Source organism: Microcaecilia unicolor, chromosome 3 (assembly GCF_901765095.1).
Source record: "Microcaecilia unicolor chromosome 3, aMicUni1.1, whole genome shotgun sequence".
Classification (NCBI taxonomy): domain Eukaryota; kingdom Metazoa; phylum Chordata; class Amphibia; order Gymnophiona; family Siphonopidae; genus Microcaecilia; species Microcaecilia unicolor.
This window is the reverse complement of record NC_044033.1, coordinates 45,595,208-45,615,539: the sequence shown is the minus strand read 5'-3', so window position 1 is coordinate 45,615,539 and position 20,332 is coordinate 45,595,208. Positions and strand designations below refer to the sequence as shown.

The 20,332-nt window shown below is 44.0% G+C and overlaps 1 protein-coding gene across 1 annotated transcript in view; it reads right to left on the bottom strand.

Moving 5' to 3' along the window:
- Positions 1–20,332, bottom strand: part of XPO5 (exportin 5) — a 226,620-nt gene that overhangs the window by 94,097 nt on the left and 112,191 nt on the right. Inside the window, 2 exon segments of the mRNA XM_030195864.1 lie at positions 1,674–1,873; positions 15,933–16,022. Of these exon segments, the coding sequence (XP_030051724.1) occupies positions 1,674–1,873; positions 15,933–16,022 (290 nt within the window).

Sequence of the window (20,332 nt, the reverse complement as noted above, 5' to 3'; positions counted from 1 at the left end):
GTCATCTAGCGGTCCAACCGATTCTTTTGCCGGCTTCCTGCTTTTAATATACCTAAAAAAAAAATTTACTATGTGTTTTTGCCTCCAACGCAATCTTTTTTTCCAAGTCCCTCTTAGCCTTCCTTATCAGCGGTTTGCATTTGACTTGACATTCCTTATGTCGTTTCTTATTATTTTCAGTCAGTCCTTCTTCCATTTTCTGAAGGATTTTCTTTTAGCTCTAATAGCTTCCTTCACCTCACTTTTTAAGCACACTGGCTGTCGTTTGGTCTTCCGTCCGACAGCCGGCGTGGTTAAAAACACTCAGGAGCACTATGATTCAGACTCATAATAGTACTTAACAGGAGGCATCAGAGTGCCTGTCTGCCTTGAACAACTGACCTCCTGGTCAGGATTAAGCCTAGGACTTGAGGGAGTGGGAACTTCCAATGTGTGGGAAAGCTACTTCTCCCCAATGGACTACAGATTGGCATCTCTGCCAACTGTGCTGGTGTCAAACACCTTTCAGGCCTTTGTGTCTATGCATCCCCTGCAAGCAATAAACGGGTCCTTGAATATTGTCAAACCTAGGCTGGGAAACTCCATAGTTCTTGTTTAGGCAGTGACAGGCGCTGCTGTAATTTAATCGCTCTGCCTGACCTGTATGCCAAGCTTTAGCTTTTATTGAAGTTAATTTTATTTCCTTAGCAAGGGAATAAAGTTAAAAGAGCGTAAAATAATTTAAAAAGAAATTCTGCAGAGGTGGGAAGGTACCCTCTCTGGCAATACCCCATAGGAACCTAGGCTAAATACTTTTGCTCAGCAAAAACTCAGAGCAACAGAGGTGTAGCGAACTCCTTATAGGCTGAAATAGGAGACAGATCATAATTTGACTCCTGGGAGTCTACAAAGCAAGCAAGGATTCTAAGTAGCAAATTTATTGAAAAATGTCTCGGTTCCACACGTTGAAAGAATTCGACATGGCTGTACTTTGGCAACAATGTCATACTGTATGTTTATTTATCTATATGCTTGCATTGACAACGTATCGTCCACCACACCACTGTTTCTCACAAAAAATATAGTTTTTCTTTTCTATACATACTTTTATATATACTTTCAGTCCAATTCTACTTTTACCTGACTGGATTTATGTTGAGACAATTGATTATGATGTTGTTTTTAATATCTTTATTGTACTGTATATTTACATGCTTGTATCTTTTTATAAGGTTGGAGGACTCCTGACGCAGGCATTGCTGCTGATATACAGCCATGTCGCGTTCTTTTAACATGTGGAACAGAGACTTTTCAATAAATTTGCTTTTTAGAATCCTTGCTTGATCTACCTCACTATTTCTGTTTCCTGGGGGACAGCCTCAGCCACTGGACACAGACCATAGCGTGTGTCCAGGGGAGTAAGGCCTGTTCCCACAAATGTCCCGCCGCACCATCTGCTGAAGGCAGAGAAATACTAACAGGATCCTGGCTGCATCATATTATACCAGTGATGTCATTAGAATCTTGTTTTTTTTCTCTGCCTCCATTTCAAAACCCACAAGTCTAGACTGGTCCAGCAGGATAAGGAAATAACATTTCTTTACCACTAGATGGTATACAGTATTAATACAAACTAGCTGAATTTTGGCTGCTTTTCAAAGATGCTGTGGGAAACACTGGTATGAACATGCTACCTGCTCATTTCATTTGAAAGCCACAGGGAGGCGACAGGAGACATCAGTTCCCCCAGGAAAGTACGCTGGCGATCATAGTTCTTAAACTGATTGCTGATGAGCACAAGGGCCTCCATCAGTGCACACTTCTCCATCTGAGTCAGCAGTAGTTCATTACACAGCAGCTGCTTCACATGCTTGTACAGCATGTCAAAGTTTGGCTAAAATAGAAAGACACATTAAGAGTCAGCACAGCAAATGTAAGTTGCTAGAAAGAACAGCATCAATGAAGGCTTTCCACTACAGTGTTTTTACCTGGAGACAGGAAAAGAACAAGATCTGCTCCAAAGGGACTTCCTGCTACAGTGTGCTTACACGAAGAAAGACAGTTAAAGAAAGTGAAGCTATTTATTTGTAGCAGGGTTTCTCAAAGGACAAGGGTTTCTCAAAGGACAGCAGAAGTTCTCACAAATGAAGAGATATTTTGAGAGTTCTTCTAAAGCTCTTAAAGTTTCAAGAGCTTTCCAAAATGGTATATCACGCTTGGGTGAGAGTACCATGACGGTGCTGAGGTCCAAGACCACATCAGTTTTTTTATGTATAGCTAAAAGTTGGTAGAAGCTAATTCCTAGGGGAGGTGGGTAGGTAGGTATTGAAGACTTTTCCAAGGACAGCAGCATAGTACTTACAATAAGTACTGAATTGTCTCTAATTTATTTTATTTGTATTCAGAGTATTAAATGCTTTGTGAGGTGATGAGGTGATGTGTTGTGAAGAATATAGATGGGACCTATGTATGTATCACTGTATGTTGTTGGTTTTATATTATGAATGCATACATTGCTATCTGCTAAAGACATTTGGATTGAGCAGAATAAAAAGTTTATTTAATTTAAAAAATTTCTATTCTGACTAATAACGAAGCAGAGTACAAACCATATAAGTAATAAAACACAAACACACAAAAAAATTTAAAAAAATCAACAAACTAGTGTGCATTTTCATCATTCTATCCATTTCCTGCTCCCTTAGTTAACAGATGTAATCAAGAGCAACAATCAAAAATACTTTAACAAATGTGTTTAAGAGTTTTTTAAACTGTAAAACACTACAGCATAATCTCAACATTCCTGGTAACACATTCCACAAAAGCGGGCCTGCTACTAAAAAAAATCTGCAGCAGAATTTTCTGCATATCTTCCTTTTAGTCAACAGCTTCATTGCAATCTCAGATCGCAACTGTCACCCTGGTCTATATACCACCAATATTTCTGAAAAACTCCAAGGCGCAACTGCGTACAATACTTGGTGAGCTATTCCGAACACTTTATACTGCACCCAATAAGAAGGAATCACATGTGCAAACCTAGAGGTTCCCATTATCATCTGGGCCGTATTCTGACCCACTTGCAAATCATAACTTCTAGAAGCTGTAATACCAAATATAAAGCATTATAATAGTCAATCCTTGACATTATCAAACTTTTAGGGTTGGAAAACCCCTTAATTTAAATCTTACATCCAAATTTTGATTCCCCCAATAATCGCCCACCCCCGGTATTCACTGTAACTTGAAGAGAAGAGAGATCATGGTGCTGGGCCAGTGCACGGTACTGAGCACAGCACCATGATCTTGAGAAGAGGTAAGAGAGATTCGGTCATTGAGGGCGGGTGGAAGATGGAGAAGAGAAACATTGGTCTTGCAAGCAGTCAGAGCGGCAACAGTTTTCCAACTTGTGCAGCTGCACGAGGAAAACTCACTGTTCAGGCTGGACAGACTACTTCTGGGTCTGGGGGAGGGGCAGGAATCAGGATTTGAACAGAATTCCTTCCTACCCCACCCGCCCAGAACAGCTACAGGCAAATTCATAAGAAAGGTGTCATGGTTGTGGCCGTGCCCTTATGTCCAGACCTACTGTTTCTCTGTATCTAGCTCTGTGACCTCTCCAGTCTGCCTTTTTTCCTGTTGTTGTTCTTCCTCTTAGCCAAGCCTCACTTTGGTGTCCCTGAAGCCAAGCCTCGCTTTGGTCTCCCTGCTTCGGCTTCATTTCCTACTTGTGACATCATCAGCCTACTCCTTTATAAGGACCCAGGGAGCTTTTCTGCGTTGCCTTTGCAACAGGTCTACTTTCCTTTTTCTTGTTGTACTGTTATGTGATTCTGAGGGAACTGGTCTTGTTATGCTGTGCCTTTGGGCACAGCCTTGAGCCCTGTGTGAGTGGTTTTGGTTTGAATTTGTATGGATTACTTCCCTGTTAGGTTTCCTCTCAAGCAAAGCTGTCTTCTGTTTCTGTGTGTGTGTGTTGCTCTGCTTTAAACCTGTAAGGATTACTAGCCTGTTAACTTTGCTTCCAAGCAAAGCCCTGTTCTCTTTTACTGTGTGTGTGTGGTTCTGGTTGGAATCTGAAAAGATTCCTTCATTGTTATCTATGCTCTCCAGCATAAGCCTGTTCTATTTCCTTGTGTGGTTTCCCTTGTTACCTTTCACTGTTCAGAGAGCCGGTTGATGCCAGCCTAGCTGCTTTCCTTGATTACCTTGCTTCCTTGCAGCTGGGTGTGCTCTGTCTCTGCCTGCCTTTCCTTACTCAGCTGTGTGCTGGCTGAGTCCTGGTAAATTCCCTTTGTTTGCTTTAAACCTTTGCGGTGTAAGCCCTGCTCCTTGCTGATTTGTGTTTTAGAAGCAGCCTTTCCCTTCAGCCTGCTTTAACTCTGTCTGCTATGTCTCCTGATTCTTGTGAGCATTGCTCCTTATCCGATTTGTGGATGTAAAGGCAGCTTTCCCTGCTTGCTTGCTTTTCCCTTTGACTCTAGTGTCTGTTATTTGACTCTGTGGCACAGCCTTGTGTATTCTTATGAGTGGCTTCCCTTTACCTTTGAGTCCTGTATAGCCAGCCTTGTGTATTCTTATGAGTGGCTTCCCTTTACCTTTGAGTCCTGTATGGCCAGCCTTGTGTATTCTTATGAGTGGCTTCCCTTTACCTTTGAGTCCTGTATGGCCAGCCTTGTGTATTCTTGTGAGTGGCTTCCCTTTACCCTTGAGTGCTGTGTGGCACAGCCTTGTGTATTCCTATGAGTGGCTTCCCTTTTTCCCTTGAGTGCCTGGTGGCACACCCTTGAGTATTTCGAGTGGCTTCCCTCTTCCCTGAGTGCTGTATGGTACAGATTAGAGTGTTCCTTCATGAATGGCTTCCCCTTATCCTTGTTCTGTATGGCATAGCTGTGAGTGTTCCTTTGTGTGGCCTTGTCTTGCGTTTTTCCTGTGTGCTTTCTGTTTGAGTTCTCTCTGTGAGGTTTCTGGTTGTGTTTGAGCGGATTGCTTTTTTGTTTAGCTGTGACTACTAGCGCAGCCTTGAGCGGTCTCTGTGTGTGGCACGAGTGGGCCATTCTTCTGTTTAGCTGTGTCTACTAGCACAGTCCTGTGCATCCTCTCTGTTTGATTCTGTTTGAGTGGATGATTCTTCTGTTTGATGTGACTACTAGCTCAGCCTTGAGCTGCCCCTCTGTGTGGCACTAGTGGCCAGCTCTTCCGTTTAGCTGGGACAAGTAGCCCAGCCCTGTGCTACCTCTCTGTGTGATGTCTGTTTGACTTGGGTAGGACTATTCATTTATAGCTAGGGTTCTAAGCCCAGTCCTGTGCTGCCTTCCAGTGTGGTTTTCTTATCTTTTACTTGTGGTTTCTACCATGTGAGTCTAAGTGGGGTCGTCCTTTCCCCTTCAGTTTCTTTGTGCCTGTGTGTAGGGTCTTTTAACCCCTTGTTTGTGGCTCTGTTTAGTGCAGTGTGTGTGCACTGCTCGAGTAATACTTGCTCAAGAGATACTATCCTGTTTCTCTTCCCTTTCCTCTGGTATGATTTGCTTCCAGTTCGGCTGTGAGGCCCGTATGCTTGGACTCTGTACGAGTGGGTTCCGGATCAGCCGCGAGACCCACCTGAATGGTCTTTCTCCCTTTTCTGGTGGTGCTTGTTGCTTGTCTTGAACGTGCTATTTGCCATGTCTGGTATCTTGTTTGTATTCAGTGCCTGGTTTGCCTCTGCTCTGCGCCTCCCCAGAGGACTTGTCTGCTGCTGCCTGGCTGTAGCCCAAGGGCTCACCATCCCGGGTTCCGTGACAAAAGGAAGCCAGAAGAGGATTAATACGAAAATACTGGCAAACAGGCTGGAGAAGATAATCCTCGTTCTAATACATCAGATAAGGCAGGGCTTGTTGCTGGGCAGTAGGCAACTGAAAATATTCTGACAGCACTGGGTATTATCCAGAGTCGGAAGTAGGGAAAAAGGGGGCAGCTGTAGTCATGTTATATGCCAAAAAGGCATTTGATCGTATTCACTGGGGACATAAGGAAAGTGCGCTGAGATGGAGTAAGTTGGGAGATGGGTTAATTAAGGGGGTTCTAGCATTAGACTGAGCAGTGTTAATGGACATATCTCAAAGCTATTTCAGTTGGGGAGGGAATGCACTTTCCTCTCTATTGTTCCCTGTAGTTACAAATGGATTAGAAGAATGAGCAAGGCAAGAGGATAGGATCCAACGAATTAGGTGGGAAGGATAGAGCAAAAAAATTGCATTATATGTGGATGATCTCCTCCTAATGTATTTGGAAATTTCTGTACCAGTACTTCTGGAGGTTTTAAAGGAGTATAGAGATTTTGTCTGAATATAAGGTAAACTTCACTACTCCTGAAATTACGCCCCTGAAGTACGAGGGGGAAGAGTTACAAAAGTGAGTGGATTGCCCTCTTTGCTGGAATAAAAGGTGGATTAACTATTTGAATGTATGAGTATCGGAGAGCATGGAAAAACTCTTCCAGTTAAATTTTGTGCCACTGCTAAGGATGTTTCAGGAAATGGGGAAGGGTGTTGAGCTGGGTAGGGCGAATGAATGTGGCTAAAATGTGCTAGTTACCCAGAGTACTAGTGTATGCTGCTACCAATCCCAGTACTGGAACATTAATTCTAGGGCATTAGAAAAAAGTTGTTAGAGATTTTATTAGGGGAGGTGAGGGGGCGGGGGGGGGGGGGGGGGGGTGCTGCAGTTCTAAGGATGGAATTGGTTGGCTAAATTTGCACATTATTATTGGGCAACCCTTTTAGCAAACTCATGCAGTGGCAATTCCCATCAATGAATCAGCATTGGACAGAATGGGAGACAGAAAAAATGAAACATGGAAGGATGGCTCGGAAGAAACAGAAGAGGTTGATGGTAATGGGGGAGTCTTGAAGTCACATATCGGGAGACCTGGAGGTAGTGAAGTTGTGGTTGGAGAAGGGTAAAGGAGCAGTGAGAAACTCCCCACTGAAAACATTTGGGCAGCTTTTTCAGGGTGGAATGTTCTACAAGAAATTCCAGTAACCTATGTAACTTTGAAAATGAGTCTCAATCTCTTTCTCCCTGCCAATTTTGGAGCACACACCATACAAGTCTGCCTGGCACCGGTCCTACTTCCCAACTACTAGAGTTGCCGAAGCCCACTCCAGTCTTGATCCTGAGCTATAAAAAATGGGTCTTACTTGAGTGTGAGGAGTATGGAACTGGGAGAGGAGTTTAGACAGGAGGAATGGGAGATATTTTATAGGAACACATGGAAATGTTCCCTCTCTATTGATACTTGTGGGCCAGCAATATAAATTCTAACTCAGGTGCACTTGTCATCCAGCAAGTTGATGCGAATGGGGTGAGAGAAGAGTGATGAATGTTGGAGAGGGTGTGATGGAAGAGGAACCCTGTCTCATCTTCTATTTGCATGTCTGAAGTTTCAAGAGTTTTGGTCAAAGGTGTAGGGGGAAAATCAAGCAGCTAACTGAGCTAGTGGTAACATTGGTATTCAAAATGTTGTTCTTCCTATATGCCTGAAGAATATAGAGATGACCCTAATATGCAGTTGGCCATGAAGCTCTTTCTGGCAGAAAGAAAAGTGGCACTGGCTAACTGGTATAAGCCAAAGGCATCAAAGATGGACAGAGATGTTGTATGTAAAACTGGGTAGATAGATGAGGTAAGCAAGAGAAATTTGGGAGCATTTGTTAAAGCGATGCATGATGAGGGGTGTGAAGTAGGCAGAGAGTGATGAATGAGGTGTGTATGGGGGGAGGGGGAGCTGTGGAGAGGAAGAGGAGGAGTATACCTGTTTGCACCACAACAAATTGACACCTGTCTATCTACCTTAGGTTACAGGGAGGCAGTCCTTTTCTGCATCTGTAGCAGCTGTTCTGACAAAGCCTGACCAAGAGACACCACTAAGTTCAAATTTTCTCCAAGGTATAAACTTCTAGTTTTTCCAGATTAAGCAAAGCTAATATAGAGGGTACTTCTCCCTTCTCTGAAGTGGTGTTAGCAGGACCATCCAAACCTTATTAAGCTATCCAAAGAAATGTTCTCTGCTCCTTCAGGTGTCACCTCTCTCTGGATGCATCCCTAGGCATGCTTCCCAATGCTCTCACAGGTGTGCTGATGTCACTGCCTTCTGGCTACACTGTTGTGGCAAACTCTGCCCTCATGCTGGCCGAGTTATCTGGAGCAGCCAAAGGCTCTGCTCTTCCACCAGCAGCCACAAATGAACCTGATCCCACAGATGACAAAACACACCACATAAGCATCCACAGCGGCAGAAAAAAAAACAGAGGGAAAAGATGCAGCTGCTGTTACTTGAGCACCCAGCCTCGTTTTTTTTTTTTTTTTTTTTTTTTTAGCATTTTTATAAGGTAAACAAGTTTTGATGCAGGCATGCTCCTCTAAGATGTAATCTTAGCAACTATTAACAACAATAAAAACAGAAGAACAAAAAAAACCCTCACGGACAAAATACCACTCTGGAAACAGCGAAGGCGACAATAAAACAATGATGCTGTTTGGTCAAAACAATTTATTAATCAGTAAAAGTAACTCAGCAGCGACGACTTGATATGACCGTGTTTCGGCCCACTGGCCTGCCTCAGTAACATAGATAAAATATACATTCAAAAAATTCAATATTGTAAAAGACATCTGTAAAGTGACAAAGGAGTATGTATAAGAACAAAAAAGTTAAATATATATATTCAAAAAACTCAATATTATAAAAGACATCTGTAAAGTGACACAGTAGTAAAACATTAAAAACACAAGAATATAATATACATTCAAAGGACTCAATATTGTTAAAAAAAAAACCATCTGTAGATCAACACAGAGAACAGGTGGTAAAAATTCTAGAAAGATACGTGCAGTTTTATATTCCAATCATCATATTGTGCAGATTAACATCTAAAATGGATATTTGTAAAAATAAATGAAATAGTATATAAAGTCAAATAATAACTTTAAATAAACAAGCAAAATTATTTATCATCAAAATTTACAACCTTAATAAATGAAAAGAAAAACTGTAGTATTTCATAGCCACCATACCAGAAGAATGGAATGAATGGAATAAAAAGGAGTGGAAATAATAAAAATTCATGAACAAAAACTTCTCAGCAGCAACTTTTTCAGGTACATCAGAAGCAGAAAGCCTGTGAGGGAATCCGTGAGACCGTTAAGACAATGAAGGAGCAAAAAGGGGCACTCACGGAGGACAAGGCAATAGCGGAGAGACTGAATGAATTCTTTGCTTCGGTCTTTATGGAAGAAGATATGAGAGACCTACCTGTACTGGAATTGGTTTTCAAAGGTGATGATGCAGAGGAACTGAAAGAAATCTCTGTGAACCTAGAAGATGTACTGAGCCAAACTAACTAAAGGCGACCCTCAGGGGGAGGAATGCTGGCTTCGGCCTAACCCCTGGTAAGCCTTTCCTCAGCTGAGAGGTGCCCAGCTCTACCACCGGCTGCCTTTCAGGTGCTGTGGAGGACTTGCAGCTCATCTGCATATCCTTACAGCCTTCTCCGGGGTGACACCCAGGTCCACTCCGATCCACCCAGGGCCTCCGCTCTAGGTGCCCAGCACTCCCACCAGGTGCTGTGGAGGACTTGCAGCCCTTCTGCATTTCCTCACAACTGTATCCGGGGTGACTCCAGGTCCACCCCGAGCTTCCCAGGACCCTCGCTCCAAGTGCACAGAGTTTCCAGGTGCTTTTTAGCTAGGATCAGGCGACCCTCAGGGGGAGGAATGCTGGCTTCGGCCTAACCCCTGGTAAGCCTTTCCTCAGCTGAGAGGTGCCCAGCTCTACCACCGGCTGCCTTTCAGGTGCTGTGGAGGATTTGCAGGTCATCTGCATATCCTTACAGCCTTCTCCGGGGTGACACCCAGGTCCACTCCGATCCACCCAGGGCCTCCGCTCTGGAGCATTTTTCTCTTTGCATCTAATCTTCTTCCCAGTTGCTAAAGTACCTCAGTCATTTATGGCCCCTATTCACATTCTCTTCCTAGCCCTGTCCCTTCCTAATCTTTTCCCTCACCCCCTACCTCTCTCCGCTACAGGAACTCACTGCCCATCCATCGACTTCATCACCTCACCTTCTCTCCTACCCTCTTGGCTTTTAATCTCCGTCTCTTTCTTCCCTCCATTTTGCCTTCCCCATTCCACCTAAATACCTCTCGCCTTCGACGCCTGCGTGGCCACACCTCTCCTACTCTCCTCCGCTCTCTTTTACTCCTTCTCTTACTCTCAGCCGGTGACATCGATCCCAATCCTGGCCCTCCTCACCAACTATTATCCCAACTCTACAGATCTCACCGTGACCTCTCTAACCTCATCTCTATTCCTCTACTCCCCTCCTCTTCTCTGCCCTTCTCTTGCACCCTATGGAATGCCCGCTCTATCTGTAACAAACTCCCCTATATCCAGGACCTCTTTATCTCGCGTCACCTCCATCTGCTCGCCATAACAGAAACCTGGCTCTGCCCTGCTGACTCTGCTTCAGTCGCAGCCCTCTGCCATGGTGGTTATCTTTTTTCACATACTCCTCGCCCTACTGGTCGCGGGGGTGGTGTTGGACTACTTCTCTCTCCCTCCTCCAGATTTCAACCCCTTCTTCCACCTCAATCTCACTGTTTTCCCCCCTTTGAAGTCCACTCTATCCGCCTTTTCTCTCCTCTGCCTCTTCGAATAGCGGTCATTTATCGTCCCCCTGATAAGTCCCTTTCATCCTTTCTCAGTGACTTTGATGCCTGGCTTGCCTTCTTCCATGATCCTTCCTCCCCCTCTCTCATCCTTGGTGACTTTAATATTCCTGCTAATGATCCTTCCAACTCTTATATTTCCAAGTTACTCACTTTAACATCCTCCTTTAAACTCCAACTATGCTCCACCTCCCCCACTCATCAAAATGGTCACTGTCTTGATCTCATCTTCTCCTCCAACTGTTCACCCTCTAGTTTCCTTGCCTCTGATCTTCCTCTCTCTGATCACCATCTTATAACTTTCACATTTAAATCTCCTCCCTCCCAGTCCCGTCCTATTATATCTAATTTATCTAGGAATCTTCACGATATTGACCCTTCATCTCTATCCTCCCATGTTTCAAACCTCCTCTCTACTGTGGCACCATCCACGTCTGTCAACGAGGCTGTTTCTTCTTATAACAATACTCTATCCTCTGCCTTAGACACTCTTGCACCTTTGATGACCCGCCCTATAAGGCGCACAAAACCCCAACCTTGGCTGACTTCTAATATCCACTACCTACGTTCCTGTACCTGCTCCGCCGAATGCCTCTGGCGGAAATCTCGGGCCCTTGCTGATTTCCTACACTTTAAGTTCAAGCTGACCTCCTTCCAATCTGCTCTTTTACGCGCCAAACAGGATTATTATAGCCAACTGGCCAACTCTCTTGGCTCTAACCCTCGACTTCTCTTCACCACATTGAACTCTCTCCTCAAGGTGCCCCCTCCCCCAACTCCCCCTTCATTATCTCCTCAGACCCTTGCTGAATTCTTTCACAACAAGGTTCAAAAGATAAACCTTGAATTCTCTACCTCGCCACCTCTCCCTCCACTAGTCCATTCCTCTCTCTCTCCTTCCCCTCATTCTTTTTCCTCCTTTCCTGAAGTTACTATAGAGGAAACTACACTTCTCCTTTCTTCCTCAAAATGTACCACCTGTTCCTCTGATCCCATTCCCACCCACCTTCTTAATGCCATCTCACCTGCTTTTATTCCTTTTATCTGTCACATTCTCAACCTCTCACTTTCCACTGCAACTGTCCCTACTGCCTTTAAACATGCTGTGGTCACACCTCTCCTTAAGAAGCCTTCACTCGACCCTACTTGTCCCTCTAATTACCGACCCATCTCCCTCCTCCCTTTTCTCTCCAAATTACTTGAGCGTGCTGTTCACCACCGCTGCCTTGATTTTCTCTCCTCACATGCTATTCTTGACCCACTACAATCTGGTTTTCGCCCTCTCCACTCAACCGAAACTGCGCTTACTAAAGTCTCCAATGACCTATTACTGGCTAAATCCAGAGGTCTCTATTCCATCCTCATTCTTCTTGATCTTTCCGCTGCTTTCGATCACAGCATACTCCTTGATATCCTGTCCTCACTTGGATTCCAGGGCTCTGTCCTTTCCTGGTTCTCTTCCTACCTCTCCCTCCGCACCTTTAGTGTTCACTCTGGTGGATCCTCTTCTACTTCTATCCCTCTGCCTGTCGGCGTACCTCAGGGTTCTGTTCTTGGTCCCCTCCTCTTTTCTATCTACACTTCTTCCCTTGGTTCATTAATCTCATCCCATGGCTTTTCCTACCATCTCTATGCTGATGACTCCCAAATCTACCTTTCTACCCCTGATATCTCACCTTGCATCCAAACCAAAGTTTCAGCGTGCTTGTCTGACATTGCTATCTGGATGTCTCAAGGCCACCTGAAATTAAACATGACCAAAACCGAACTTCTCATTTTTCCCCCCAAACCCACCTCCCCACTCCCCCCGTTTTCTATTTCTGTTGATGGCTCTCTCATTCTCCCTGTCTCCTCGGCTCGAAACCTTGGGGTCATCTTTGACTCTTCTCTCTCCTTCTCTGCTCACATCCAGCAGACCGCCAAGACCTGTCGTTTCTTTCTTTACAACATCCGTAAAATCCGCCCCTTTCTTTCCGAGCACTCTACCAAAACCCTCATCCACACCCTTGTCACCTCTCGTTTAGACTACTGCAATCTGCTTCTTGCTAGCCTCCCACTTAGTCACCTCTCCCCTCTCCAATCGGTTCAAAACTCTGCTGCCCGTCTCGTCTTCCGCCAGGGTCGCTTTACTCATACTACCCCCCTCTCCTCAAGTCGCTTCACTGGCTCCCTATCCGTTTTCGCATTCTGTTCAAACTTCTTCTACTAACCTATAAATGTACTCACTCTGCTGCTCCCCAGTATCTCTCCACACTCGTCCTTCCCTACACCCCTTCCCGTGCACTCCGCTCCATGGATAAATCCTTCTTATCTGTTCCTTTCTCCACTACTGCCAACTCCAGACTTCGCGCCTTCTGTCTCGCTGCACCCTACGCCTGGAATAAACTTCCTGAGCCCCTACGACTTGCCCCTTCCTTGGCCACCTTTAAATCTAGACTGAAAGCCCACCTCTTTAACATTGCTTTTGACTCGTAACCACTTGTAACCACCTGCCTCCACCTACCCTCCTCCTTCCTGTACACAATAATTGATTTGATTTGCTTACTTTATTTCTTGTCTATTAGATTGTAAGCTCTTTGAGCAGGGACTGTCTTTCTTCTATGTTTGTGCAGCGCTGCGTATGCCTTGTAGCGCTATAGAAATGCTAAATAGTAGTAGTAGTAGTAGTAATAAATCACCTGGACTGGATGGTATACAACCCAGGGTACTGAAAGAACTCAAACATGAAATTGCTGATCTGTTAGTACCTGAAGATTGGAGGGTGGTCAATGTAACGCCAATGTTTAAAAAGGGTTCCAGGGGTGATCTGGGAAATTACAGACCGGTAAGGCCAACTTCAGTGCTGGGCAAAATAGTGGAAACTATTATAAGGATAAAATTACAGAACACGTAGAAAAATATGGTTTAATGGGACAGTGTGAGCATGGGTTCAGCCAAGGGAAGTCTTTGAAGGCATGAATAAACATGTCGATAAAGGTGAGCTGGTTGATGTAGTGTAACTAGATTTTCAGAAACCTTTTTACAAAGTTCCTCATGAGAGACTCCTGAGAAAATTAATAGTCATGGGATAGGAGGCAATGTCTTTCTGTGGATTAGGAATTGGTTGTGGATAGAAAACAGAGGGTAGGGTTAAATTGCCATTTTCCTCAACGGAGGAGGGTGAATAGTGGAGTGCTGCAGGGATCTGGAAATTGAACGATGCGTGAGATGATTAGATTTGCAGATGACACAAAACTATTCAACTTGTCAAAAACACATGCGGATTGTGAAAAATTGCAGGAAGACCTTAGGAAACTGGAAGATTGAGCATCAAACGGCAGATGAAAATTATATGGACAAATGCAAAGTGATGCACATTGGGAAGAATAATCCGAATTATAGTTACCTGATGCTAGGGCCAACCTAAGAGTCAGCACCCAAGAAAAAGATCTAGGTGTCATTGTAGTCAGTAAGCTGAAATTTTCTGCCCAGTGTGTGGTGGCAGCGGCCAAAAAAGCAAACAGGATGCTTGGAATTAATAGGAAACGGATGCAAAATAAGACCAAGATTATTATAATGCCTCTGTAATGCTCCATGGTGTGACCTCACCTTGAGTGCTATGTTCAATTCTGATTACTGTATCTCTAAAAAGATAACGCGGAATTAGAAAAGGTTCAAAGAAGAGCAACCAAAATGATAAAGGGGGTGGAACTCCTCCCATATGAGGCAAATCTAAAGAGGTTAGGGCTCTTCAGCTTGGAAAAGAGATGGCTGAAGGGGGATATGATTGAGGACTACAAAATCCTGAGTGGTGTAGAATGGGTAAAAGTGAATCAAATTTTCACTCTTTCAAACAGTACAAATACTTTTAAAACAAATAGGAGGAAATATTTTTCCACTGAAAGAATAGAAGCTTCGGAACTCATTGCCAGAGGATGTGGTAACACCGGTTTGTGTATCTGGGTTTAAAAAAGGTTTGGACACGTTCTTGGAGGAAAAGTCCATACTGGCACACTGGTACCTCCACCAAGACGGGGAACTATCCTCTCGGTGCCAGTGCTTCTCAGGTAATGGCAATGCCGATGCCCTGGTGCTCCCAGCACTGTGCTTCGAGAGGGAACCAATGCTTGCGCTTCTTTGGCTTCCCTTAGCGCTCAGCATCACGGTCCCTTGGCACCGACGAGGATGACGTCAAACCCTTATGCTTCCCCAGTGTTGGGTCCAATGATGACGGGTCCTGGGCCTCCTATCAGCGCTTGATGTTGAGGGAGGTGAAGACCTCCTCAATGCTGGTGCACTCCCAGTGGTAGATGAAGTCTAAGCAGCTATCAAAGTCGATGCTTCTGGTGCTGATGTCAACGGACTAGGCTTCAAGGAGCCAAACATTTTCTTCTGCTGGACCTGACAGACTCTGTGTCCTCAGCTGGATTTGCAAATAGAGAGAACAAGAATCATGCTGGTGCTCAGGTCCAAGACACCCAATGCACCAATTCTGTGGGTCCATGGCAGAAATCACCCGATTACATTGGGCACACCCTTTTGAAGTCACTGGGGGTCTTCCTACACATCAAAAAATGAAGATCAGGCCTAAAGAGTCACATGAAAAAGACAGAAAACTTGAAAAGCCGAAAAACCTAACAAAATAAAGGGGAAAGGTACAAAAATAAAAAGATGAAGAAAATGAGAAAAATTAAGAATGCCTCAATCTTGAACAACAAAAAGGAGCAAAGCTCAAATTGAGGTTGGTGCTCAGGCTTGAACGAAGCCTAAAGAGTCACATGAAAAAGAAAGAAAACTTGAAAAGCTGAACCTAACAAAATAAAAAGGGAAGGTACAAAAATAAAAAGCTGTAGAAAATGAGAAAAATTAAGCAAAATCCCACACAGAAAGACACTGAAAAAGCAACTGTTAATATGTGCTGAGAGAGACCATGAAGACAAGACCTGCCAACTCCCATGGATAAAAACAGACTGAGGAACTTGCACCCACACATGCATAGTAGGACACTGCTAGAAATTTCTAGTAGCTATATACACTAGGCAGCGTCTGCACCGGGCACTATCGGAAGACTTCCCCAGATGTGAGAATACTGACAGCCTGCTTGTCCTCGGAGAAATCCAATGTATGCAAAGTTATCTTATACATATTCATTGTGGTAATCCTGAATACCAGACTAGACCACTGTGCCTCCAAGAAAGGTGTGGGGGAACACAGCCTTAGTTCTCTTACCCCCCTCTGTGCCACACATTAGTTACATCACATACCAGGACTAGCTGTGGATAGTCACGGCACATCTTAATGATAGAAGAACATGCATGTCGCCTAACATTCTTCACAGCTCGAGTTCTGGGAGCCTGCACAGGAACAGAAAACCAATTAGTGTCAATATAGCACCAACAATAACAGTAATACATATCATCACAACCATTAGGCCAGTGCTTCTCAACCATCTCCTAAAGGCACGCCTAGCCAAAGAGGTTTTTAGGATTACCAGAATGAATATGCAGGAGATAAATTTTTATACCGGAAACCAAATACATCTCATGCATATTCACTGTGGCTAGGTCTGTCTCTAGGACAGGGTTAAGCACTGCATTAGGCCACTTAATACACTGAGGGTTAAACAAGACAAGCAATGGATAAGGATTTCCTTTTACTCTTGTATATTTTGACTGCTAAAGTATAATAGCATTTTTGGTTCAACAAACGCCCTTCTAATTCAGTGATACAGTCTATATTCCACAGCAATATTTTCTTGTTCTTTGCTTGCTTTAACACCACATTCTCATTAAAAAATAATATATATTTTTAAAAGACAACATTCTCTTAGTTTATATCAACTGTCCCAAGCAATACAAAGCTTCAACCATACTGATATTGATAAACTTCTAACACACGGTTCTGCACCAGGTCTGGCTGTAGGTAGACTTCTTTGAAATTGACTCGTGATTGAACATTGTGATTTAATGCAGTAACTAAGAGATTATTTTCTTTTAACTAAACCCAATGACTAGGATTACATGCATAATTGCAAATAAAAAAAAAATAACTAAACATATACAATTATGAACTAGAACACTGAAAACCTAGACACTGAAAGCAAAATTTCTGATCAGCTGTAATCCTTAAAACTGGAAATCCTTACTGAGATAAAAAAAAATAGCATAAATAGGTAAAGTCAGAAATACCAAGAATCCAAGTTGCTTTATCTGCAATTATGAGGGAGTCTATAGGAAGCTACCACCCCCTCTCCCCCTTAATAACACTCCCTCACAGTGGTGAAACTCAGAGTCTCACCCAAAGAGGAAATGACATGGGAGAGAAGGAGCCATGAGGGCAATGTCCGGGAAGATAAAAGCTCAGGGCACAGCTAGGTTAGAAAGGCCCAGAGGGGAGCAGCCATGCCCAACTGCATAGGCTTCCACCATGTATCTGTGAACTCCAACAGCGATAGTCAGGAATGCCAAAGTTGGGACCTTGAACTGTATTCTTCAGCCAGGCAAGCTGGTGAATGTTGTTAACTAGAGATACTAATACATGACTTGGCCCTGCAGGAGCAGGACCACAAGAGGACTTTTCTTATATCTAAGGACTAGTTTACGTTATTTTCTCCCTTGCCTGTGAAGCTAACAGGATTCCCCATATTTAATGAAGTATTATTTTCTGTTCAATTTAACCTGCTGTGTGGTTGTCCAGACTCTGGATCTGCCTTTATTCATGTTACCACATATTGTGGCAGTGGTAGGATTTGCTTACCCTGCTAAAAGAAGTTGCATGCCTTAGTTCCTGAGCTCTGGGCCTGGTGGGAACTACCATACTGGAAGCTGGCCTACTACCGCCTGCCATAGGGACCGGAAGAAGTACAGTAAGTGCCGAACAGGCAGGCTTTATTTTCTGGTTGATTCCTCTAGCACAGTGCATGCCAAAGTTTTATAGAAAACATACATGGAAAGACTGCTCCAAAGCCCTAGTTGAGGGGCAGCAGAAGGTATTCAAAAACTTTTTGGGAGGTATAGCAAACCTCCCTGGTACAAATAAACCAAGCACTACAGGGACCCAGGATACACACTCCAGTTCTAGTGTTACCGAAGATGGTACCAGAGGATGACTCAGACTACTTTTTGACAAACTTTGAACTACGCTTCAAGATGTGAACTCCAACGTGATGGCCACCTATATAAAAGCAAAGGCCACCATTCTGGAAATGGCAGGTTATGCCCAAGAAGCTTATCAGCAATGATTTAGAAAAGGGTCTCTACAAATGAAAGAGTCCTCAGAGCTTCTTTTACCAGCTCAAGGAGGTAGCCTCGAGATGGCTCCAACCAGAGGGCAAGACTGGCTTGGAGATAGCAAGAGTCATTCTCCTTGAACAGTTCCTCAATTGGCTGTCCCATCCATGAAGCAGTGGGTCAGGTGACACCCTAAATTGATGCTAGAGAGCACTTTGGAAGAAGTTGAACCTTTTATCAAGTTCAACCAGAACCTGAACCCTACCAAGATAGGAAGCAAGCTGGGAGTCCTGGGAAGAGAAGAAAGAAGGCAGCATCCCAGAACTCTAAGTACCTAACCACTTTCTAGCTCGGTATCTCAGAGAAAGGGGTTGGAGCAATGGAGGCCCTCTTCCCAACAGTGCCCTCCACTGACCTGGTCTTGAAAACTGCTCTTTATCACCTGTTTCAGATGTGGGGAGAGAGGCTATATGGCTCGGGACTGCCAAGAGGTAGACGAAGATGTCACAGATGTGAACGTAGTAGCCTTGCTGTTTTGTTGAGGCTCCCGCACTTGAGAAGTGGAATATGCTGCAAGCTGAATTGAATAGGAACCTCTACCAGGCGCTGATCGATTCCAGCAGTGTAAGAACCCTTGTTTAGAGGGGAATACGAGTACAATCTGAGAACCCTTATACAGCAAAGTAGAAAATTCATGGTCGAATTTCATTGCTGAGCAAGAAAAGAGGAACAGGTTGTTGAAAAACAATCAGCAGCAGGCAGTAAAAATAAGGCACATGAGGACAAAACCATTGGAAAGAGATCTTGCATAAGCAGGATTGCAGTTGGAACCTAAGATCCAGAAACTCCTGTTGGTATCCAGGGAAAAGGAGGGAGAATTTACAGAGGTAAAACCTAGTATGGAACCCAAGACAGCTGAGGTGACATAGTAGAAGGAGCAACTAACCCCTACGAGGCCTTCCTGAAAGATTCTGCTGGAGCAAGCTGGGGAACTGCAGAAAGCCAAAGAGATCACCTGGGTGACCGAGGAACGATATGAGTGCATCAGGATGGAAATCAAGTGGCTGCAATAGGAGCTGGCAGGTACAGCACCCCTGTGACAGTACACTGAGCTGCAAGAGCGGCTAATGGGAACGTGGTAGAGTTATAATACAGCACTAGAACAAGTTCAAATGTTGGCCAGCATGAATACCGTGCTACAGCTGCAAATTCAAGAACTTCACGGGAAAGCAGAAGAGGTAGACAGCGGCACATGATTCCTATGGGAGCAGCTGACACAGGTCCAGGCTCAGCTGACCCAGGAGGAAACATTTATGCATGTAAAGTACAAGGAGCTGGAGGGCTTAGCTAGCCAGCTCAAAAAAGCTTCCCAGAGAAAAAAAAAAGACATCTTAAAGGAACAGAACCACAGGGTGGAAGAATAGCTCAATGAAGTCTTGAACAATAACAAAGGGAAAACACTGTAGGTCAAGGAGCACCCTAATCAGGAGCTCCAGGTCATTAAGAGTGAGCTACTCCACTAACCAGAAGTGGTAACTAGGATCTACCTGATACCAGGGATAAGAACTTGAGTGATCAGTCCTGCCTGGTTGTGAGGCTCGTTGGGCCAAGCATGCTCTAAAGGCAACTGCCTGTGGCAACAGGAACCATTTAGCAATACAAGCCCCATTTTGCATCAAAGGCACCAGCTAAAATCAACTGCCCCAGGCCTCCCGGTGAGTGAGGAGCTCATGAGACCCAAGGACCATAGCGAAGGAGTTAGTCGAACATTCAGGTCAGTTGATTTCTATTGCTGGACGTTTCCCCTTGTTAATAACCACACCTGCCAGTTTGGGAAACCTATGGCTACCCTAGGAGCATGGGCTTTGTTAGTCTGCCAGCCAAAGTCCATCCTCATTGACTTACAAACCAGGGTTTATTTATTTGTTGCATTTGTATCCCACATTTTCCCACCTATTTGCAGACTCAATGTGGCTTACAATATTTCATCGTTACAAGCGTCATTCAAGAGTGGATTAACAATTAATAATAAAAGAACAGGTATAACATAATGGATATAATCAATTCAATAAATCAGAAAACAAACAGATTTTCAAGTATTGATATGTTAGATTACCTATTATTGATTAGTGTGGTAAGTCCTATTAAAAAGGAAAGTCTTTAGTGATTTCCGAAAGTTGATAAGATCATGAATATTTTTCAGATCAAGTGGCAATGCATTCCACAACTGCGTGCCAATGTAGGAGAAGCAGGACGCATGTACTAGTTTTAGACCTTTACAGCTAGGGAAGTGCAGTCCCAAGAATGTGCGTGCTGATCTTTGGTTGATTTTTGGAAAGATTCCTGGTGGGTAAAAATGAAATGAGCCAAATGTGGACCATAAGTTAGTACCATGATACTACACCTTCTAATGTTAGATGAGGAGTCTGTACTCA